Raw genomic sequence first — 25138 nt, 5'->3', positions numbered from 1 at the left:
AGACACTTCCAATTTTACACGGAGAAAACCCGAACAACCAAAGACCTATATACAAACACCCGTGAAAACCTCAGAAAACATATATATATATATATATATATATATATATATATATATATATATATATATATATATATATAATATCATATCGTATCATATATCTAGAGTAATGTACTAATATTATTACAACAGTAATATGATCTGCAACTGCCTCAACCCAATGGATATTGAGTTTGTCATTCTGTCTGAGAACACAATGTATATGTGCTTATAGTTGTAGTGGAGAGGGCCATAAGGGTATGCAAATTGTATTTGCTAATGTATATACCAATGCATACGAAGGAAAAACGGTTTCTGCTGGTTATGTTCCAATTGCCATGCATTTTCTTTTCAAAGGTGCATGCTAATGTCTAATGTGGAACTTTTCAGGCTAAGTTCTGGTATTTTGGGGGGGAAAATAAACAGAGAGCAGCCAAATAATACTGAAAATAAAATATAACATCATAAAACATTAAAACATGAGCCACACAAAATATAATAAACCACACAGTTTGGGATTAGGTACAAATACATTTAGACCACTCTGGAATTATCAGCATGTTTAACGATTCTGGCCCTGAATTGTTCAAGGTATGTAACAGGGAACATTTGCACAAGGCTACATCAAGTGCTATGATAACTTGACCATATCTTCCTTAGAGCAAGAATTGGTTAGTAAATTGAACCACCCAAACTTCAGCTCCAGGGCCAAGACTCATTACAGGATAAGGGAAGGAGAAGATAGGGAAGAAGTCACACAATTTACTAAAGAAATATACATATATATTAAACATTTTGCCCTCAGTACTTGGCTGGGAATGTGACTGCACAGGTTGCAGAGGAATTAGGCATTCTCAATCAGATTAGAGAGGCACAAAAGAACTTAAGTGTATTAGAAGAGATAAGAGACAGAAGTACAAGAAGATTTAACCTCCACATCTCTTTTCCTTGTTGTGCATATGTCTTTTCATTCAAGGACTTTACCTCATTAATTTCCAACAAGACATTGTTCTCCTCCTGTTCCTGCATCCTGTTTGACACTCCTTGAGACAAACACTTTAATAAGGTCACTGTTGTTTCATCCCAACGCAGACATCATCACAGACAGTGTTAAAGAGACAGGATGTAGGCTAGCTGATTTATAAACATTTCTTTCAGCCTTGCAAATGCCATTCAGAGAAATGCAAAGGGTTTGGGCTGCAGAGAAATGAACTCCTATTTATTCAACCAAACAGGCTGAATAAATAGATACATCCATGCCCTAACCAGTTTGCAACCTCACTCAAAATTATGGAAATGCAACTCATCCTCATCCTCCTCACTGAAAACAAATGAGAGAAGCATGTACATTAGGACATTGTACAAACTTGTTGGATAGCGTAAAAATTATCAAAAAGTAATAGAAGCATTAGGCACTAGATTGAAAGATAAGCAGTCAGTCCATTCTACCACAAGACCACTCTCAAATATTAGTTCGTATGAGCAGGTTCAATTCTGGCAAAGCATTGCCTGATATATCCTGGTCCTGCACTGTATCCAGGGCTTTGAAAACAAAATCTAGGACTTTGGGCAGGTCCTTCAAGACTTCAAAATTAGTTTACTGGGATTGTCCTGCAAGCAATCTTACTCTCTCCTATTGTATCAACTGTAAACCATCTGCCTAAAGGTAGCCACATTTTAAAATATAGAATAACAGAGTTGAACCTTGGAGGTCTTCTAGTCCAACCCCCTGCCCAGGCAGGAAACCCTACACTACTTCAGACAAATGTTTATCCAACATCTTAAAAAATTCCAGTGTTGGAGCATTTGCAACTTCTGCAGGCAAGTCGTTCCACTTATTAATTGTTCTGTCAGGAAATTTCTCCTTAGTTCTAAGTTGCTTCTCTCCTTGATTAGTTTCCACCCATTGCTTCTTGTTCTACCTTCAGGTGCTTTGGAGAATAGTTTGACTCCCTCTTCTTTGTGGCAACCCCTGAGATATTGGAACACTGCTAGTCCTTCTTTTCATTAAACTAGACATACCAAGTTTCTGCAACCGTTCTTCATATGGTTTAGCCTCCAGTACCCTAATCATCTTTGTTGCTCTTCTCTGCACTCTTTCTAGAATCTCAACATCTTTTTTACATCGTGGCGACCAGAACTGAATGCAATATTCCAAGTGTGGCCTTACCAAGGCATTATAAAGCGGTATTAACACTTCACATGATCTTGATTTTCCTCCACCTGAGGACAAAATAGATTTCTCTCTCTCTCTCTCTCTCTCTCTCTCTTTCTAACTTGCGCTAGCACTTGAGTGAGGAAAACTTTTTTTAAAAAAAAAACAAATTCATACAGTCTAAATACAATCTCTCAAACTTTAATTTCAATGGGGCTCCCCTTGAAGTGCACTCGGAGGCTTCAGTTAGTCCAGAATGCAGCTGCACGGGTGATAGAGGGAGCTACACGTAGCTCCCATGTAACACCGCTCCTGCGCAGACTGCACTGGCTACTTGTGGCCTTCCGAGTGCACTTTAAGGTGTTGGTTACGACCTTCAAAGCGCTCCATGGCTTAGGACCTGGGTACTTACGGGACCGCCTGCTGTTACCACATGCCTCCCACCGACCCGTACGCTCCCATAGAGAGGGACTTCTCAGGGTGCCGTCCGCCAAACAATGCCGGCTGGCGGCCCCCAGGGGAAGGGCCTTCTCTGTGGGGGCTCCCACACTCTGGAACGAGCTTCCCCCGGGTTTACGCCAAATACCTGACCTTCGGACATTCCGTCGCGAACTGAAGACACACCTCTTTATCCGCGCGGGGCTGGCTTAAATGGAATTTTAAGGTGAAATTTTATTAATTTTAAACGGGGTTTTTTAGTTTATGGCAAATTTTAATTTTCAGGCTAATTTAAATAAGTTTTTTAAATTGCTTTTTAACCTGTATATTGTATTGTTGGTTTTATCTTGCCTGTACACCGCCCTGAGTCCTTCGGGAGAAGGGCGGTATAAAAATCAAATAAATAAATAAATAAATAAATAAATCTGCTTGCTCTCCATCAGTTCATCTTTTTTGTTCAAAAAGTTTTTATTGGTCAAAAAAGGTTTATACAAATAGATATCAGGTATGGTAAATTTTCATTTTTCTTATCCATGATAAGAATTTTTGCTCAAATTTTTTAACACATACAACAGCCATATGGCAAGCAGGTGACACGAAGTAGCTAAGTTTACAAATCTTACATACGCAATAAAGAAGGGTCAAGAATAAACAGAATATCATACAAAAGAGAATAAGGAAAACCAACACAATACCAAATATCTTTATCACTTCCTAGTTTTGGATCTCAGAACTCTGGGTTCAGCCTGACCCAACTCCAGGGCCGCAACAGCGGCAGCCGCCACCGCCCCATGGTCTATAACCTCCCCTTCTTCAATTCCTGGGTCATCTGATTCCAGGAGGGCTTTGTGTTCCTCCACGTAGGCCGTAGCCTCCGCAATTGTACTAATTTTTTTCGTAATGCCCTCCCGGAAAATCATCAATCCCTCTGGCATCAGCCATCTGAAGCCTACTCCTTCTGGTACAATTTGCTTGACAAAAGTAATATTTCTTTCTCATTTCACGTACCTGTCTGGGAATCTGCCTCAGAATGGCTATCTCCTGCCCCTGTAAGTCAGTGCCCCACTCCTATGTTTTCTAAGAATTTCATCTCGCCTCTTCTCACAAATTTGACATGAACCTCTCTGGGAACTGCATGCGTGCGTGCATATTGTGAATTAACTCTATAAACTCGATCCACATCCCAATTCATGAAATCAACACCTCTCCCAAGAAATTCTCCCAACAATTTAGTCACAACATCTCTCAAATCTTCTTGGTCCACTTCTTCCAAATTTTGAAACCTAAGGAAATAAGACATTTTATCCATCTGTAGTCCAAGCACAGCATTGCCTGTCGCCTCCTCTCTTTCTGCCCTGCCCGCATCTCACCCTCCAGACCTTCCACTTTCTGCTTGTTTTCTGCTGAGACTTGTTGAGTATCCTTTAAATCCTTTTGGATAGTCACAATTTCTGCTCTTATTTCCGTTTGGCCTCTTTGCAAATCATCCAGTTTCTTGTCCATATTGGATAACTTTTCCAGAATTCTCTCCATCTCTCCAGCAGTTGGTCTCTGACCTTTTGCCATTTGAAAAAAAAAAATTCAAAATCCTCAGGCAAGCACAGTATCCTTGTAATTTCCTCCGGATCCACCAGGGGGCACTCACAGGAGCAACGAGTCCAGAGTACAGTTAGTCAACCAGGAAGCTGAAGGGAAGTGATGTCATCAAGATTCTCATAGTGAAGGCGGAAGCTGGACGCCACCACTGTTCCCCAGAGGAGGGGGGCCTCAAACCTCCCTCCTAAATTTCTCCATCACCTCTTCTCTCCAGAGCTCCACAAAACCGTAATCTTCTTATTTTAAGTTCTCCTCTCCAGAATGACTCGTGCTCCTTCCAGCCGCAGGGGAGAAAACCCCCGCACTCCGGAGCACTCCACCTGCCACCGATATCCCTTCCCTTCTCCATTCCTCAATTCTTCTCCGTTCCCTGTTCACCACCAGGCTGCTGCAGTTATAAATCCAAAGCCCCGGTGTCACCGGGCACAGCGGCCCAGGCGACGACCAAAGTAATGGCCGTGGCCCGTGGCCTCCAAACCCCGCCGAGCCTAGGACGCGCCAGCATCGGTCCCCCCAGTCCTGTATGTCGGCTGGGAGACCCCTGGCGAGCCGTCCGTGCGGCAGGTGTCCTTTTCGGAACACCTGGCCCCTGGGGGCCTCGGCGGCGGCCGGATTCGGGCACTGGGGGCAGGAGAAGCCTCCAGACGACCGTTGCCCCTGGACACCGGAAGTCGTCTGTCCATCAGTTCATCTTAACTCACTTTAAGCATCTTGTTCTTCAAATATTAATCTACTGTATGCCAGAATTGTACACTTCTTTTCACCACTCCATGGCCTGACTTATACTGGATAAGAAATTCTTGGATTTAGCAGAGATGGACAACTTGCCTGATAGGAAAAATGTGATTTGTCATATTATTGGTCATGATTTATAGATTCTGGAAATGTACATAGAATGATTTATGCAAATTACATAATTTGAACAACTTACCTTTTTAAAAGTCTCAATCCATAGAAATTAGAAATGGAGAAGTAGATAGATGACAGAACTGAACAGTTTGCAGAAATGGGAATAGAAACAGGATGAATATACTAAGCATATGATGCCAACAAGAGGATGCCAATTCAAAATGAGATCATAGTAAGTTTCTGCTTTTAATGCTAACTGCTGAGATTCAAAGTCTGACATTAGCTAAAATTTCATAATGATAGAGCCAAGTCATGATCACTATGTGAGAAAAACTGGGAACTGTTACCAAAAGGTTCTGCAGTGCAAGCTGTCATTCTACAATACACCTGATCTAGTTTGTTGCTTTACTAGACAGAAAACAAGAGGAAAACAAATTCTCCTGCTGCCTTTTGAAGCATCTACCAACTATGATTTAGTACTTTTGCATTAGGAGAGGGAGGCTATCTAACACAAAGCTGTTTTAAGCAGTCCCAATTAGTTTACTTGCCTAATTAAAAGAAAACAAAATTCATTCTCAATTGTAATTTATCTGAATCATTAAATCTCCATGCATTTAAATGACTTAGCATATGAAGATAACAAAAGGTTCCCCCCCCTCTGGGAAACATAATGGTGTGTGTGTGTGTGTGTGTGTGTGTGTGTGTGTGTGTATGCGTGTGCGTGCATGCCTGCATGCATGTACTGGTACATGGAGCGATATGAAATACAATGCTTAACCAAAAATTTTCAGAAAAGAGTTTTCAAAGGGAAAAGTCTGAACATTTTCTTTTTTAGCCCTATGCCAAAACAAGGTATTTTGCTGAATATCTTCAAGATGAGCCTGGATTAATCTCTAATTTCTTCTACAATTGTCTAAAAACAATGTTAGATCTGAGGCATTGGGGGAGACGCAAAATGCAGCTGGTTTGCCAATATAGTGATTTAGCTCTGTGAATGCTGTCACTTCTGACATAAATTCCTGGAGGAGGAAGGGCCAAAAAGGAAAGAATGGCTATCCCTCACAAGTAAAAATGGGAATTATTCAGAGAATTTGCTTCCAATTCTAACACTTCTGAAGATGATGGAAATATGGGAACAGCATTTAGCTCAGTTCCTGCATCTTACCATTTTTATCAAAAATCTGTTAGATAATGTTTTGAGGCAATAAAGCCTGCACTGCATGCTAGAATGAGTCTTCCATGAAAGCCCACTCCTCACTAAATACAATCTAAACTATTTGAGGATGGCCCTCGGGTATACCTTTGCCTGATCCCTCTTCTTTTGGGATGTCACTGTCTTCATGCTAATTTTATGAAAGAAAAAGAAAAAAAATGAATTTGATTTTATAGAAGGAAATTATTTATAGGAGATATGAGCACCTTTTGGAAACCATGACCTGTCCTGAATGACTGAGAATCTTCATAAACATAGGAGATACGATGAAAAACAGCAGACCAATTATGGTGAGGGACAAAATACAAAAGCAAGCAACTGGGCACCTCTCTGGGCACATCTGAGATCGTAAGAACTGCTGTTACTATAACCTCAAAAACAGTCTCCCGCAAACCTATCGCAACCCTACAGCCAAACTTTAGGAGGCCTGATCTCCTAGGGTTTCTCAGTACCCACATAAGAATTGCTCTGAGCTTGTCAGATGAAAACTGGGTTGTATTTCCAATAATTAAACATGAGCACTGGATCAGGGAAGGGAGTTTCTCATCAAATAAACTTGTATAATGATCAGCTTCGTATGCTACACTTGTTCCTATTTATCAAGGTCAACCTCTTTCATGGTCCTTGCATTTCATAAATCACTGTCCCATCTCTATTTCTTTGGGGATATATCTAGGGAAGTATGAAATGCTAATTGTTGTTATTTTTCAGGGTACATTCTCCTTACTCTTGAAAATCTCTAAACTATAAATGCTACCCTTGGGCATGTGGTGGTGAATGCATCTTATCTTGTATACAAATGGACTATCTATATGAATACTAAAGCACGAAGCAGTACAAAGTCAATGAACTCATATCCTGCGGTTTGACTATTTTTTCAAAGCTCTTGGTAAGTGTAGAGAAAAAAAATATTTTGTACCCAAAAGAACAAAGTTTCCTGCCTTTTAAATTAGTAGCAAGGCAGGGTTTTTTTAGAAAAATAAAATCATATAATTTTTCAGCCTGCTTGGTGATGTTTTCAGAAATTCTTCTCTTTTCTAGGCTTTCACTTTCTGCTTTGTTTTATGTTGTTTTGGTTTCTGAATAAAATGCCATGCATGGAATCCAGCAATAAAAAAAAATCTGCCTGCAATATGCCATTACCTCATGTTTCAAATAAGACTAATAATTTTCTAACCATCCTGTTGGTGCCGCTTATGTTACAAAAGTCCTTTAAAAACATCTGCGCCCATATAATTCCTCTGCCGTAAAAGGAGCCGTTCTGAGGATCCATTCAAGTGGAAATTCAGTGTGGCTGAGCCAGGTGACATCTGCCCAACAAGTTTGAGATCAGATGTTCCCACACTGGTCTGATAACAACAGTTTTTGGAGAGAGATCTTTCTCCTTCTTTTCTTAATGGGTGTTAAACAATCCCACCATTTTATTTTCTTTCCAAAATATTGGCTAAAGATCCAGTTTGTTACAAGTGAAAACAGCCAGATGTGAGAGATAGAACAAGTAGTATAGTTACATTCCCCAAGACTAAAGTACAATTAAAATGTCCAAGAAACATCCCATACAATGGAAAATGAACTTCAGGCCTAATATTAGATGCCATGTTGAATTTCCAGCACAGCATTTTTCTCAATTTTATCCCTATGATAAAAGAGGTGTGTACACACACACACACACACACACAAGGTTTCCTATATGTTAACTTATAATACAACAGAGGGAGATAGTTGGGATCTTTATACTACAGTTAAAGGTGTTCTTAAAATAGCTCAGCGTCTTTACAAATACACTTATAGACCCTAAAATAATCTGTCTGAAAATGTGTGCTGTTCACTGAGAAAACTTTACATCATTCGCTTCATTCATCTAACTGTGTAGAAAAAATGGTATTTCTGGCACAGGATTGAAGCAGAATGCTCTATAAATACAAAGCCATTAAACCTGAGGCAGCAGCAACCTGATCAGGGCTGCCTTTTAATTTCCTGACATGAGCTGGCCACTAACCCAATTACCCAGAATCCCCGGAGGAGTCTTCATCCTTCCCAGGAAGCACAAAGAGAAAGCACAAACATACTGTCTGGATGTCAGCAGAGCTTTCACTGAAATCAAATATCCTTCAGAAAACACATGGAAATCGAAAGCTGGGGGGAAGGGAACTCAGCAGGGACACTTGACAGACAGACAGTGTTCTAGAATGGCAGCGTGCCACTGAAAGGGGTTTAAGGAGAAAATGGGGGGGGGGAGTAATTGTTACCAACTGAACATTTATTTTTTAACCAAGAGCCTTGCTTACAAGCAGTATCTATAGCAGAAATGACTTTGGATTTCTGGTGCTTATAGTACCCTATTCAGCGACATGACATCTGTCTTGGTTTCTCTGGCCTTGATCTTCCCTCTGCCTTTGAGAACTGCATGACAAGCAGAGATTTAGCAGCTGAAGCATTTTTCTACAATGGAAATGCTATCAATGGGAAAGTATTCCTTGATAAAATTCAGCCTGTAAGTTAATGTTGAAGGCAACAGGGCAATATATGAAATAGTGCAAGGTCTTTGCAAAAAGAAGGGCAGCTTTAAAGTCAAGGCTTGGCCTAAACCATTTTTAGCTGAATTTTTCAGTTCAGAATGCAGCCAACCTACCGTATATTTATTTCCAATTCTGGAGCATCATTCAGCAAAACCAGATATTCTGGTTTTTAATCAATTGTTAGAGAGCAAGTAGGATCTCAATGTGCTTTTTCCACATACAGAGATGTGCCTTATAGTACTCTTTAGATCTCCCTTGTCTTTAATGGATGACAGGATGATGGAGATTGTACTAATATATTTAGAAAGCACCAAATTGGGAAAGATTTCTAGAGATCAAAAATCACATCTATAACAGTCTTCGGGAATTTCCAATAGTTATCCCCCACTTGAGCATAAAGCTGATCTGAAATAGGGTGATCCACCTACTACTTAATATGGAACTAAAATGTCTAATACATCCTGTTTCTAATACAAAAATCTTATAGGCAGCAAAAACTCTTAAAGGTGGTTGGGAGTTCAGTATGTGGTAAAGGCAGAAGATAACGTGAAATTCCCCAAAGGCAATTTCAAATAAGGTATTTTGATGTTTTCTTGCACTTCCAATACATTTTTTTAATTTTAGTTTAATTTTTTTTTAAAAATTAATTCTGTAGGCTGCCTGGAATCAATGTGTATGAGTTGGACAGCCATATAAATTGTTTAATAAATAAATACAATAAAATTACATAATTGTCTAGGTAAAAATGCACTCATAATCTGTAGTCTGTTAACAGAAACAACTTTGGCAGCAAGTTATTGGCTACAGCAATTGACTGCTATTCATGAGACAGAACTATCAACAGTATAATAATTAGGCTGATTGCATTGCATTCCATCCAGTGGTGAAATCCAATTTTTTTTACTACCGGTTCTGTGGGTGTGCTTGGTGGGTGTGGCAGGAGAAGGATACTGCAAAATCTCCATTCCCACCCCACTCTGGGGCCAGCCAGAGGTGGGATTTGCCGGTTCTCCGAACTGCTCAAAATTTCCGCTACCGGTTCTCCAGAACCTATCAGAACCTCCTGGATTTCACCCCGATTCCATCCAATAGGTTTTACTAAATTTTAGCTTGCTATTGAACTTGAGCATCTTTGAATCAAACGGTAAAATATGAGCATTATAAATATATATGGACATTTTGGAAAATTAAGGACATACTTCTTAAGTCAGATTTGCAAGTCAAAGAGTTCACCTTAAGACTAAGTGGTCCACAAAAGAGCACTGGGAGATGGATTGGAGAGGGAAACATTTTAAAAGACTTTCTGGCATTCCTTCTTCCCTACTCCTGCTTCTTTTTCATTAGGTTTCCCACAGGGCCTTGCAAATATAGGTAAGTGAAACCCAGTGGTGGATTTCACTTATCTTTACTACCAGTTGCATGCGCAGAGTGTATTTGATGACGTCCGGGCGGGTGGGCAAAGCCTCCTACTACCGCTGCTACCGGTTTGCCCGAACCGGGTTTAACCGATAGCAACCCACCACTGGTCCAGCCTTTTTCAAAGACAGGCTTTCCCAGACTATAGGATTTGGCTGCATAACCTGCCAAGAGACCATTGCAATCCTGGTGCCTGCTAACTGCTCAAAACTATCTAAGGTATTCAAAGCTTTCCAGCAACTCTCTCTCACACAGAGGAAATGTTCAAAATAGTGTTTTTCTTCACCACTACTTCAAGGTGAAGATCACAAAAGAATGGTCTCAGCATAATACAGAAATATGAACTGAAACAAAAAATATATATGCATACATGACATTTGATCTCAGTTATCCATTAGTATGTCTCATGGTTTTATTAAAATAATATCAGAATTTAAAACAAATATCTAGTGTCTTCCAACATATCTTCTCTATTTCAAGCATGCTTGAAGGTCAAATTATCCTGGCCAAAATCTGGAACCAATTTTTTCCTCCAGGGTGATTTCTGAGAGCAAAACTGTATATTCAGCAAAAATACTTTATGTCACTTTGGACAATCTCTACAGATTTAAAGCCCCTGAAGGAATATTAACTGATAATTTTTTGTGAGAAGGATGATTAACTATAGGTTAAAAACCAACACACTGAATACATGTGCTCTGGACTTATATCTCAGAATTTAAATAGGTAGTTTTTCACTTAGAATTTTAGGTATATCAGTGAGTCTGTACTCTGCAGTATAAAAATGGGAGTAATTGAGATGGCTCTATGCTCATACATCCTTTTAGTTATAGTGCATTGATTGGGGCTCTCTTAAAGAAAACAGCCACGATATCTGAGAAACCTATTGATTGTTCACTCTGTCCCTTCCTGCCTGTTTCTTAATCACTTTCTGCATTGCTCTACCAAGCCCCAGTATCTACATCACAAGGGTAGTCTTTCATAGTCTTGAAGTGTCCCTTTGGAACCTTACTTTTTCCCTTTTCCCTTCCATTGACCCTATTTGAAATGACAATCCTTATCTTCCGTCTTTTCTTTTTGGGGATGTCAAAAATTATTCCTCAGTAAGTGAACAATAATATATAGATGATACATGAGTGAGACTGGAGGGCTGAGGTGCATGTGTTATTAAATGTGGGTGTGGGTGTCAAGTATGAAAAATGTTGATTTCCACTGATGCTTCAGAGCAAGTGTCAAGATCTATTTTTTTAAAAATAAATTAAAAAACCTAAGAATACCAATAGTTTTTCTGAAATTTGAATTTAGATTTGAACATTCTGCTACCTTTCCAAATGAAAATATGTAACAAGAGATATAGCTCAGATCTATAGCTGGTGATATTCAGCTGCAATAGATTGTTAAACTGAAGAGTTTGCTGGACAATGATGTAATAAAGAATTATTAGCAAATATTCTGGAATTTTATTCCATATTATTCCACTGTCGACTATTAATTTAGATGAGTTTATGGAGAGATTAAACAAATTTATGGAGAATAAAGCTAATCTTGTTAGCTCTAGTCATGCTGGCTATATATTGCCTCCAATAAGGAAGCCACAAGGCAGTATGTCTTTCACTAAGGTACAGATCTGTATGATACTATTACATTCATGTCAGCTTTTTAGCTTTGTTAGTTCAGCCAGACAACTGCTGAGAAAAGAATGCTGAATTAGACAGGATCATAGTCTGAGGCAGCAGGTTTCTTGGGGTCTTTTAATCGTATATCTGCAATGATACTGATGAAAATGATCACAATAATTTTATTATCATCCAATTTAGAGAGTTTGAAATAGTCCTAAATACTGAACACGGGCAAAAAGGGATCAGTATTATTGTTTGTGTGTCTATCAGTCCTTATTATAAAGATGACAACTAGGCAACAAGAAAAACATTTTTTTAAAAAAACTAGAAAATAAGAAGACAATGTGGAAAATTGATATTTAATTGGAAGACATCCTATAGTCTGGGGTCACTTCATTTTCTATAGTATATAGACTTGCTGCATGCCTTTCAGAATAAAGACAAGTAGTGTTTAACTAAAAATTAAGAAATGGCATATAGGGAATAGTTTGATAGGCTAGTTTCTGGACGAGAGAAAAATGGAATATTTAACTTGAATATCAACATTCTCTTCTGAACTATGAACATGTAAGCGAAGCTCCTTCCCTTATAACTGTAAAGATTGATCTAGATACAGAATGAGAAAATGCAGAGCCTCCAGTCCAGTCCCTGAGAGGTAGAGTGGATACTCCCGTGGTGGGTTGCTACCGGTTTGCCTCAGATCAAGCGAACCAGTAGCGGCAGCGGCAGGAGGCTCTGTCCACCCACCTGGACGCATCTGTGCATGCACAGAAGCTTCTGCACATGTGCAGAAGCATCTCGCTTGCAAGTGCGTGCGCGCCCACGAGCGAACCGGTAGCAACAGGTTTTGAAACCCACTACTGGGATACTCTACTATAGCTACAGGAAACACGAAGGAATGCCAACGACCACTTTAAAAACCAAAACCCCGACCAATTTTATGTGGTATCTCTGTAGCAAGTCAAGCAATTGTGGTTTTATTTTTTTACAGAGTACTACTGATTCTTTGAACACTAAAGACGATGAACCTGTATTTTTTCCTTTCAGTAGATTTTAGTTTATTTTTTCTGTACAGCCTTATTGACTGAAATAATATAACCAAAACATCTAAAACAGTTTTGTATCGGGAATAGTTCCTAGATAATTAGATACATTCATAGCTATCATGGGTAAGAATGTATGTTATGGAGAATACAGAGCTGTTGCTCTTCCACTTTATTTTAATGGATTTACAAATATTTCATTTTCCAAATCTTCCTGCAGCTTTTTACTCACTGTCTGAATGCAGGGAGAATGAAATCGCCAATACCATAAGGTTATATTTCAAGTGCTGTATTTCTGAATCTTAAAGGAACAGTTTAGACAAATGGCAGCTGTGTTTATCTAGGTCTGTCATTATTCTATGAATCCAAAGATAAGCACACTATAGGTCTGAGGTCATAAGTACCCCCTGCCCCACCTCCCAGCAGCCTCAATTCACTTGGCCAAAATTTGGTTCTGCAATTTGGCATTCAAATATCAAACTGTCTGCAGGCTTCAGTCTGAAATATTTTGTGCATGTGTGTTTAGAACATACTGTATATCACCTGAAAGCATTTTTTTCCCCTCTGAGGAGACATTTAACAATTGGGTACAGCAACCCGGCTCAGGTTCTATTGCATTAGCTTATGCAGCTTTTTACAATTACTTTAAGATCTCCAGCTTTTAAAATACAAAAATGGTCTAGTTTCATTCTGATCTTTTTTCTCCTTTCTGGCCAAGTATCTATTTATGTCAAATAAGGATGAAGATAGATACAGATAACAAACAGAATCCCCCCCCTTTTTTTTTAAAGGGCTATCCTAATTATGCTTTTCATCTCAGTATTCTTCGGGGCAGTCCTAGATGTAATCTGAAACTTTCACCATATCTAGCACAGCCTAATTTGAATGGCTGCTACCTCTTCACTCATTGCATCTTGAGAGCAACAATACAGAGACTCAATCACTCTAACATCATCCATCTTTTAACCTGTTTTCCTCTTCACACCTGCTGCTGCAGATGAAGAAGCCCTGAGGACTCAATAGCTTGCATGCTGTATTCTGTGGAGGATTTAATAAAGGAATTGCCCTAATAATAAATGGGCAAGAGAAGCCTGTTTCACAAATGAGATCTTTGCCTGCTCATCAGAGAAACAGAACCTGTAGAAAAAAGATTTTTTTCTCCATCATCTTCGTACAGCAAAACCAAGAAAATGATTTCTCTATGGTTTCTATATAGTATTTATTTATTTATTTTACCCATGGTAGCTTATAAAAATAACCAAATTATAACTTAAAGAACCAAAATATAAATGGAAACAGCATGTCAGATTTAAACAGTGACCATATATGATGATGGTAAACCAGAACACTATCAATACATATTTGCTGATGGCCTATATACATGCACCCCTGACCAAATACCATTTAAAGTTGGGGTGAGTAAAAATAAAAATCAAGGTGACTGAAATCCTGCAAACCACAATACTGCTTCAATAGTACTGCTCAATCTTGATTTTTTAAAAATCTCCCTAACTGTTCCATTATCTGAAGACCTTCCCTAGGATCACCCTCCACATTCTGAGGCAAAAGACAGTGAGATCAGATAAATTGAACTGCTCGTTTTTCAGCCATTCTCTTATTTTGTTTTGCTTTTATATTCAGACCGAAAGTGCAATGCAGCCCACTTTACCTTCTTTCAGCATCCCCACTTTGAGGCATTTCATAAAACGACAAGCCTGACAGGATTTGCGTCTCCGTTTTGTGATTTCACACTCATTGGTAGCTGGACAACTGTATTCAATGTTCCCTGCAAATAAGAAATGAAACAAAAGTGAAGACAGATTTAAGCATGCCCTTTAAAAAAACAACAACATCCTGAATACAAATAGGAACAAGAACATTCATCAAAATATTTCTGCCCGAATCAGAGGATTTAGAAGACTAGGAGCACCAATCTGCCTAAGTTACTTGGACCAATTCACTTTTTGCCCTTTAAATATATTAATGACAATATTGTCTGAGGATTCCTATCCTGGACCTAATATGTCAAAACATAAGGGTCTAAATAAAACATTGCACTTATTTATTTATTTGTCTTGGGGTAGAACAATCCCGAATGGTGCATGTGAATCCCAGTCATTTCCTAAAGAGTCTCCCTTCCCCCCTGTGAGCTGCTTTATGGTATATTAATATAAGGAAGGGTTGTTGTGGTCTGCCAGCAGCTTGCTGAGCTGGCAATGGAGTCGGACAGCGATGAGGCTGAGGAAGAGTGTGGGCCAGTCCTGGAGTCTGGGGAAGGCCCGGATGAGGGCTCTGTGTCAGAGACTGAGTTGGGGCCAGGGCCATCGGGGAGTGAGGTGTGAACTTCAGAGCCTCCAGAGACTGACAATAGTAAGGCAGAGGAACGGGAGGAGCCCGTTCCTAATGCATGCATGAGAAGAGCTCCCAGAAGACAAGGGCAGCTCAAGCAAAGAGGATGACTCGGGAGAAGGGCCAAGAGATGATTGGCCACTCCCATAAGGCTTAAAAGACCAGCAATGGTGTTTGGGCTCTTTGCCGGAAAACAACATTGATAGCTTTTATTTTGTATTGGTGTTTTCTGAACTTTTGCCAAGAAAGGCCTTTGGCAGTTTGCCTAATTGGACCAAGGTTGGTGATAGGACTGAGGAATTGTATCGGGAGGAATTTGCTTTAATTTAATTGAACTACGCTGAGAATGAAGTAATTCTCAGCTGTTCGAATAAAGTTTGTTTGTTTTTACACTGACTGAGTTTCCTACTACCTACTTGGGCCTGGGTCACAACAGTGGTAACCAGCCCAAGGAGAGCTTTGTGACTCAATAGGACTCTATCATCAGTCTCCAATAAGAAATTGGCTGTATCACATCGATTCATAGTAAATATGTTTGGAGATAACATAAGTTCAGTAAATAATTCCATCTTTAAGACAGATAGAAATAGTGGAACTATCAGGGCAATATTTTGGCTTCGTTCTTCAGAATGACTCGAAAAGCACATGAACAGTTGGGCTGCCTCACCACACTGTGAAGTGATGTAATGCATGTTTCTATCTAAAGAGCATCCTTTTGGCCAAACACCATTTAGTCTAAAGCTGAACTATATATCTGGAGGCAAATATTTCTTTCCTTCTCTTGGACACATCCATACAAGCACAATTACGTAAACACAGTTTTAAATTTTTCTTGGCTCTGATTAACTCTAGCAATCAAGACTATTTCACAGTAGTTTGCAAAAGCCCTTTGCATGGAATGAGGTTTGATGAGATTGATGGAGAAAGAAATGCCAGAGTTCTTGGGCAATTGAGAATTAATTCCTTTTGCTTTCTTACCAAAATAAAAACACTTTGTGCACAAGCTAAAGCTCAGCAAGGAAACAGGCTGGAAAAACTAAAAGTATTTCTCCATTTCAGCTTCTTAGTCTGTGGTGTTAATGGATTTTGAACAAAGTTTCCACCAGTAAATAGTCATTCCAAAGGAAGCATCAAACAAATCAGCACAATTAAATCATGTAAAAGATAAAAGAGATTTTAATGGGCTGCTCTAAAAATCATCTTTGTTTGTCTCAAACCAAACCTGTGAATTTTCCTGCCATTGTTGTAAGATCCCTCTAATGGATCTGTCTTAACAATTTGGTAAGGTAAGGTAAAGGTAAAGGTTCCCCTCGCACATTTGTGCTAGTCATTCCCGACTCTAGGGGGCGACACTCATCTCCATTTCAAGCCAAAGAGCCAGCACTGTCCGAAGACATCTCGGTGATCATGTGGCTGGCATGACTAAATGCCAAAGGCGGATGGAACGCTATTACCTTCCCACCAAAGGTGGCCCCTATTTTTCTATGTGCATTTTTTATGTGCTTTCGAACTGCTAGGTTGGCAAAAGCTGGGACAAGTAACAGGAGCTCACCCCGTTAAGCGGCACTAAGGATTCAAACCACTGAACTGCTGACTTTTCGATCAACAAGCTCAGTGTCTTAGCCACTGAGCCACCGCATCCCTTCTAACAATTTGGCAAAGAACATATATAAAGGGATTCTCAGGTCATGAATGAAATGAAAAAGTAACTCCTGTGTTGATCCATCAGAGCCGATTCTGAAAGTCAAACAATTTTCAGACCTCAAGGCTGCTACTCTGTGAAATCTCAAGCAATGAAGCCCATCCATTCCCATTCACTTCCCTTTGACTTTCCTTGCACTGTCCGATTTTCTCAAGAGGACCGGCACTTCCTCTTGGCTTATAATATATGGTCTCACACTTGAATTCAAAAACAGTACAGTTATCAGAACAAGTACTGTGGTTGAATGAACTCTTGACAAAAAAAACCTGTTTATTGCATTTCCTTCAATATTAGTAACTGCAGCCTCAGTTTCCTACATTTGGGGTTTTTCTCACAAAGGACAGTATTTGCTGATTTAGAACCAGGCACAAATACAAACAGGAAAAAACTCTGAAAAGCAAATTCCGTGATATGCTAAATATACTCCCTGTACCATCTTTACTCAAAAGTAAGTATGAATGCTGAACTGGATTAAGATCACCATGCATGGGAGGGGAGGAATAACCTTCCCCTTTCAATTTATGACTACCACATCAGAATCCATCAGAGGCAGCAAAAAATTATTCACTCGACTTAGAGAGCGATTCTAGGAAGATGGAAACTATGTGTATAAAAGGAGGATCAACCTTCTGGATACCATTCCAGGCTGTAATATCATAACACTGAAAAAAGTGATTTAGACTGAAATTGTCCAACCTTTGCTTTATGCAAAAATCCAAATTAAAGCACGCATGACAAGAGATTGTTTAGATTCTTATTAGATATGTTCAGTGAAAATGAATCCACCACCTCTCTGATGACATCTAATTACACATTAAACTGGTCCTAATGTTCAGAAGTATTTATCATTTGACTAGAGTTAGTCTTGCAGTAAAGTAAGGTCATTATTTTCCAGTCAGTACTCTGGGATGATAGAGAACAACTCTTGATATTTAAAGAGTGCTCTGATAACCTCTCCCAGTTTTGTCTTTTAAGAGCTATATATTCCTAATCCCTTGAGTTTCAAAATTGTATTTAGTTTTGAAACCATATTATACTGTTACTTCATATTCCATTTATAATCAACTACTGTTCTGATACTGTTTTCTCAAGCACAATTTGTGTGTGTGTATGTATTGTGTGTGTGTGTGTGTGTGAATGTTGTATATACTGTAAGTATAATGCTATTCTTCCTTATCCATCATTCACCTCTTTAAACTAATTTAAAGCTATGCTCTGCTTTTTAAATACTTTACTTCTTTACTTTCAGCTACTTTACTTTCCTCACATTCTTTCAACTCAGCAAACCTAACCGAATTGGAGAATGCCCATCTTAGATCCTGGATGAGTTAGCACTTCTCCATTTGAGATTGGTGAACAATCTTGGAATTTTTCCTGAGTTGCAACTACTCCAGAAAATAATTTGCAGTTATGGCTAGGAAGGCCTTCATGTAAGTTCATCTTGTATGCCAGTAGACACTCATGTCCTAATCACCCCAAGGGGCTGCCCTTGAGGACCATCCAGAAACTTCAGTTGGTCCAGAGTGCAGTGGCACAAGCAGTGATGGGCCTCTGCTCTATCAGCTGTACTAGTTGCCAATTACTGTAATTTCCAGGTGTAATTCAAAGTGTTGGTTAAAAAGCCCTTTGTGGAATAAGGCCAGGCTGTCTGTCACTGGTATCTTTCTGCCTGTTTGATTAGACAAAGTTGGTTAACTTTGATCAAATATTGTCATTGATCAAATAATGTCATCTGATGTGAGCCAGGAAGCAGTTGCCATTCCTACCCTTCGAATCATAAGTTCGTACCAGGAAGGAAGGAAGGAAGGAAGGAAGGAAGGAAGGAAGGAAGGAAGGAAGGAAGGAAGGAAGGAAGGAAACAGCAAGCAAGGGATTGGTTGGGGGGAAAGTGTTTAAATGAGAATGTGCGGAAGATAAACTTAGAGTTTGAAGGATGTTTTGAGGTTTGTCAACAAAAGGGTGACCCTTCCTATGTGACTGCCATTTTAATTCCACAGTTTCTAGAGCATTATGGGACATTTTACACATGGCTCCTAGCCACTTGACATTGTTAGAAAGCCTGGAAAATAATTAAAGGGAGTACAAGAGGAGTATTAGAAGTGGACTCTTCTTCATCATTGGAGTTTTGGTATTTTTCTGATATGCCATACAATGTACCTAAAATGAATAAAATAGGGAAAACTGAATAGTTTATAATTGTTTCTAGCTCACATGGTTTAGATTTCTCTTGTCCAGCAAATACAAATAATGCTGACATATAAATGAGCAAACATGGCTTTCCCCATTAAGATCACTTTTACCTAAAGGCAGTGGTGGGATTCAGCCAGTTCGCACCACTTCGGGAGAACCGGTTGTTAACTTTCTGAGCAGTTTGGCAAACTAGTTGTTGGAAGAAATCATTAGGGCAGAGAAACGGTTGTTAAATTACTTGAATCCCACCACAGCCTAAAGGGATAAAAAATATGTTTGAGAGAATCAATCATCAGTAACATAAGATCATTCAAAAATCAGAGATTACTCTAAACCTTCTTCCAAGATCAAACTATGTGCTGAACCAGGAGATCTTTGGTGGGAGGGTGGGTGCTTAGAAAGCTTACTGAGACCATACTTTTGATCTTAGATTTGATGCTATACTGGGACAATGACTCTATAAAGATTGTCTCTGCAATCAAAACTGCTCCCCTCAGTCTTCCTTTTCAAAACAGGCATTGGAGAATTGAGAATTAAACAATCTAACAGATACAAATACCTCTCTGATACATTAGCAAATAGTAATTTTCATGCGTTCAAAGAAATCGCTTAAGAGGCTCATAGGAAATGGAAACCTCAAGTGGTATAAAACGGCCTGAGAAATATTTTATTTTTGTATTTATTTATAACAAATTTAGCCTGCTTTTCATTAAAATTAGTACCAAAGAGGATGCAATAAAACAAGCCAATAAAACCATATAAAATGTCATTAAAACAATTCAAAGGCATAATAAGGCAACTACAGCCTCACACTAAATGATGCATCAGCATAAATTAATCCTTATGGTGAAATAATTAAATCTAGAAATGGCACGGTCTCTGCCCAGAGGTCTGCTGCCTAGAATGAGACAAATATGTGTTTGTTGGAAGAGGAGGTTGTGGATTTCTAAGGCGGGGAAGTAAATTGGAAGATTATGTTGCAAAGGAAGGGTCGTGAGTGTTGTGCAAATGCTTTGATATAGACCTGGTCAGATATTGCCTTTTCACCAACAGTGTAATCCAGCCAAATCTATCCGGCTTGTGCGAATCGGTAGTGCTGGCGATGGGAGGTTCCGCCCACCTGCCGGGACGTCATTACATCCCATTTTTTACCCTCTGCGCATGCCCAGAAGAGGTGCACACACATATAGTGCATGCATGCTCCCATTCCTGAATCAGTAGTGAAGGTAAGTGGATTTCATTGCTGCTTTTCACATACCTGCAAAGACAGGTGCAAAATCCATATACGCTCTAAAATGCTTTCTTTTTTAAAAAAAAAATCTGAAAGTTAGCATATTGCAGGGCATGTCATTCTTACTTTTTCAGCAATGAAGCATTAAAAAAGAAAGGTGAACACTGCTGAAGAGAAAAACTGTGCTAGACGCGATGAAGCCTCTTAGAGGGTGATATGGGCGTTAATATGAAAGAGCGGCTATTTGCTGGGTGAGAAATGGGTCATTTGGATTGTCCTAAAAGAACTTTCACTTTCAAGACAAGACTCAGAGTGATCAAACAAGGCTCCTCCACTGCAGCAGAGTGGTAAGGAGGGGGATACCATATAATATTTCTGTATTTTTTAGGGACAGACTCAAATGGATTGAAATGTGTAGCAATTGAAAGAAATATGATTTGGTGCAATTGACATAAGGAGTTAGGACCCACTTAGGATCAACAACAGGAGCAGCTGTTTTCTTCCTTGCTGAGCTGTATGCTGACAGCCTTGCTGCTACTATAGATTTACATTCAGGATTCAGAGAGATTGGTCAGAAGTTCCATAAACTATATGCTTCCATTCAGTCTGCAATCTGGCACTGCACAGTAATTTCAATAATCGGGGCAGTATCAAATACCTCTAAAAGCTGGAATCTAAAATGCAGGCTTGATCTCCAGTTAAGAATTGAACTGCAGTGGCAAGGCAATCCGTCCATTCAGCTGCAAACTTATTTTTTCCAAGTTTGCAGCTGAATGGATGGATTGCCTTGCCATTGCAGTTCAATTCTGAATCTTTGCCTTTTTTATATGCACAAGAAGGTAGAATAAAAACAGCAAATTTGCCCTTTACATATTCCTGCATTTTATCTTTCCTTTCTTTTCCTTTCTTTTTTTTTTTTTTTTTTACAAAACTCAGAATGCAGTTCTTGCAAAGTATATTTAATGTGGACTCAATTTCATACAGGAAAAGCTATGTCCAGTGATGTCATTATACAACTGGATATTGTTAAGTTACTACAGGGGTTAGAAACGTATGAATTTCCTAGCATAGCATTACAATTACAATTGCAATTCCCAGCCCATATTGCCACTGTCCACGATGCCTGGTTGTGCTGGAAGTTGATGTTCAGTCATTCTACAGTTCCATAACTTTTCCACCAGTAAACTAGTGGAATGACACTTCTCCACACTCTGCCTAATCCGAAGTCTGCTCCACACATGTGTGTGTGTGTGTGTGTGTGTGTGTGTGTGTTAGAGAGAGAGAGAGAGAGAGAGAGAGAGAGAGAGAGAGAGAGAGAGAGATTGCAGGCATACATCTCCCCCACCCCCACATCTCACCATCCAGTAAGTTTGAGCTTTTTTGTTTAAATGTTGCTTTAAATCATATTAATTTACCAGATTGTGCCTGGAGATCATCACATTTAAAATACACCTCATTCAAAAGGAAGAATCTAGACAAACACTCTCAAAATATTAATGCCCACTAGGTGACCTTGTATGTATTTACAAAGGCAACATGCTGCAATTTGCGAAGATGGGCAAGGACATTTTATTTATGAATGAAAGTGGATCAGCCTGTTTGTTAGGCTTCCCATACACAGCAATAAGCAGATTTTCAAGAAAAATGCATGTTTTCCTATTGCTCTGTCAGTTTATAAATTTAAGTCTGCACAAAATTTATATCCATTTTTGTATATCTCCAATTCCCCCAATACACGCATTGTTGCAAGCAAATGTTCTGCATATATGCATTATTACTGTCTAATGCCATTAATGTATGCATTTTATGATTGGAAAACTACAATGCAATAATTGTGAGCCAAAGTAAATGGCATTCTGGTTTGTATTTTGGAAATTATATATTAAGCTTGTATTAAAAGAAAACAAATTTCTCTCCCATCCTTACTCTTATCTGAGGAAAAGCCTACAAAAGCAGATGATGTATTCCCCACAAGCAAGCAATTCCAGGACAAGATAAACTATTGTCTTCAAATATTTAACAAAGTTCTCTGCTCTGTTGTTATTTTATTTTTACCCCCATCACAAAGTATGTCAATTTCTTTTATGAGTCCTGGGCTGTCTGCCAGAAGAAAAGAGCTACTCACACCACCTTGCAATTTCTGTAAGTGCCTTGTGATAAAGTGATGAGATTAACTCATCAGGATTCCAGTAGCCTTCTTCTACCTGGCAGTCATGCTGTCACTTCAGTCACTGTGGACTAGGGGCAATCTGGCAGACAATGATGGAAAGAGCTCCAAGGTATCCTCAGCAGCTAGAGGAGGAAGCAATGCATGCCAATGAGCAAGGAAAGCTACATGGATATTTGCAGGCTTACACTTGTCCATGAGAATATGTTCTCTGAATGTGAGTTATTCCACTGTACCACATCTAATTGAATCAAATGAACCTTTCCCAACAATGCTTGAGGATCCACACAATGAAAGTGGAACCTAATCTTGGAAGCAGCTCTGAGCTTTTTCAGATAGAGAAAGAGATAGGAATGTGTGAGATTTAGCCTTCCTGGGTTGGTACAATTACATAGGGCCCTTGAACTGCAAAATATGTGCCCAAAGCCCAGTGTTGTTGTTTTTTCCTGATGGATGAACAAAGTCAAATGTGTATCCTGACACACTGCAGCCCTCAAAATTTTGGTAAATAAGGCAGGCAATCTGATGTATTAGGTAGAAGTACCTTCTAGGACCTACTATAGGCCTTATTCTACTTCTACTTTTCTTTTCCTCTTCCAGGTCAGACAGCTGGGACTAGAAGCTACGATCTACTATTTTTATATTACAATGCCTTTGGATATCAATTATTTTGAGATACAGCGAAAAAAATTTCTTTTATTCTTTTACATAGATTTTGTTTTGAACATAATCTACATGGAATATTTGTTAGAAAAGATTTGGTAAAAATGCTGAAAATAAATAAATTGTTCACATCCCATGACTGAAAACTGTCATTTTTATTTCCCATGATTTTCTCAAATATTCTATAAACTATACTGAGATTACTGAATGACCATTGTATTGGTTCCTTCTGATTATAGAACATCATCACATGTTATTAGGGACCGTCGCAAATTCAGACTCCTTCATGGAAATCCTTAGAGACAGCCTCAATAGGCTGTTTTAACAGTAGTTTCCATATGCTTCTTTATTTTATAGATGATTTCAAAAAAGCCAACTATAACCTCATAAACAACGACCTCTCATCTCTTGACTGGCAAAATCTGTTCTCAACCTGTATCACTGCCGAAGACCACTATAGAGTTTTCCTACTTGAAATCAACAGAATCATCAAACTATACGTACCACAAATCACCAAAATAAAAAAAAAACAAATTACCCATATCAATAAAAATGCTTCAATCCAAAAAAAAAAATCCCTCTGGAGAAGAAACAAAAAGGGCTATGTAGCAAACTTCAAAAACCGCTACAGAAATATTTGCAACCAAATAAAAACTAAATGCACCATTTATCACACCAAGCAAGAAGAAGACCTTCTGCGCACAAATTCCAATCGTGCTTTTTATAATTTTGTGAACAATAAACTTAAAGAATCAATATTCATCCCACCACTAAAAGAATCTAACGGCAAAGAATGTAATGATGAAACAGTTATAGCAAACCTCTTTAACACATTCTTTGGCTCAATCAACAGTGATGGCTCATATCCGACATTCCCCAATCGTACCAACAATGACTACAACGACTTAACACATATAGACTTCACAGAAGATAATGTTGAAAAGCTCTTCACAAACTGAAACCATCTTTATCTATTGGGCCTGATGGACTATGTGCATACTTCTTAAAAAAACTTTCCACTAATATAGCAGAACCCTTAAGCATAATTTTTGATAAAGCTTTCACGACTAGTTCTCTTCCCAAACGTTGGTCTCTAGCCACAGTCATCCCTATCTTCAAAAAAGGAGATCCCAGCCTAGTTGAAAATTACAGACCAATCTCTCTATGCTGCGTCACCTGCAAAGTAATGAAATCTATCATCAACCAATCCATTACCCTCCACCTAGAAACAAACAACCTACTCTCTAATAAACAATTTGGTTTCAGAAAAAAATTATCATGTAACTTACAACTTCTCTACTGCAAAAACATATGGACTACTAATCTTGATCAAGGCAAATCAATAGATGCAATCTACATAGACTTCTGCAAAGCTTTTGACTCAGCAGTATATGATAAACTTCTCCTAAAACTAAAATCATACGGCATTTCAGAACCTCTTCACAATTGGATAACTGCTTTCCTGTCAAACAAGTGGTCAAAATTGGCAACACTATATCAAATCCTTTTCCTGTCAAAAGTGGCGTTCCTCAAGGCAGCGTTCTTGGACCAACGCTCTTCATACTATACATAAATGATCTCTGTGACCTTATCTCAAGTTATTGTGTTCTCTTTGCTGACGATGTCAAACTATTTAACACCACCAACAATACTACTACCCTTCAAAAAGACCTTGACTTTGTATCCAATTGGTCTAAAACTTGGCAACTCCAAATCTCAACCAGCAAATGCTCAGTCTTACATATTGGAAAAAAGAACCTAAACACTAGGTACAAGCTTGATGGACATTATCTTACAGATGACCCCCACCCTGTTAAAGACCTTGGAGTTTTCATATCAAATGATCTAAGTGCAAAAGCCCACTGCAACTACATAGCAAAAAAGGCTTTAAGAGTTATAAACCTAATTTTGGTTGCTTCTTTTCCAAAAACTCTACACTACTAACCAGA

General features: G+C 38.9%; 1 protein-coding gene across 1 annotated transcript in view; it reads right to left on the bottom strand.

Annotated features, from left to right (window-relative positions):
* The window catches only part of ESRRB (estrogen related receptor beta), a 110511-nt gene that overhangs the window by 32184 nt on the left and 53189 nt on the right, over positions 1-25138 (bottom strand). The window contains exon 3 of the mRNA XM_058167461.1: positions 14557-14673. Coding sequence (XP_058023444.1) covers positions 14557-14673 — 117 coding nt within the window. The remainder of the gene's footprint in view (positions 1-14556; positions 14674-25138) is intronic.

This window comes from Ahaetulla prasina, chromosome 1 (genome assembly GCF_028640845.1).
Source record: "Ahaetulla prasina isolate Xishuangbanna chromosome 1, ASM2864084v1, whole genome shotgun sequence".
Taxonomy (NCBI): Eukaryota; Metazoa; Chordata; class Lepidosauria; order Squamata; family Colubridae; genus Ahaetulla; species Ahaetulla prasina.
Note: the sequence above shows the minus strand (reverse complement) of the source record. Positions and strands in the feature narration are given on the sequence as shown.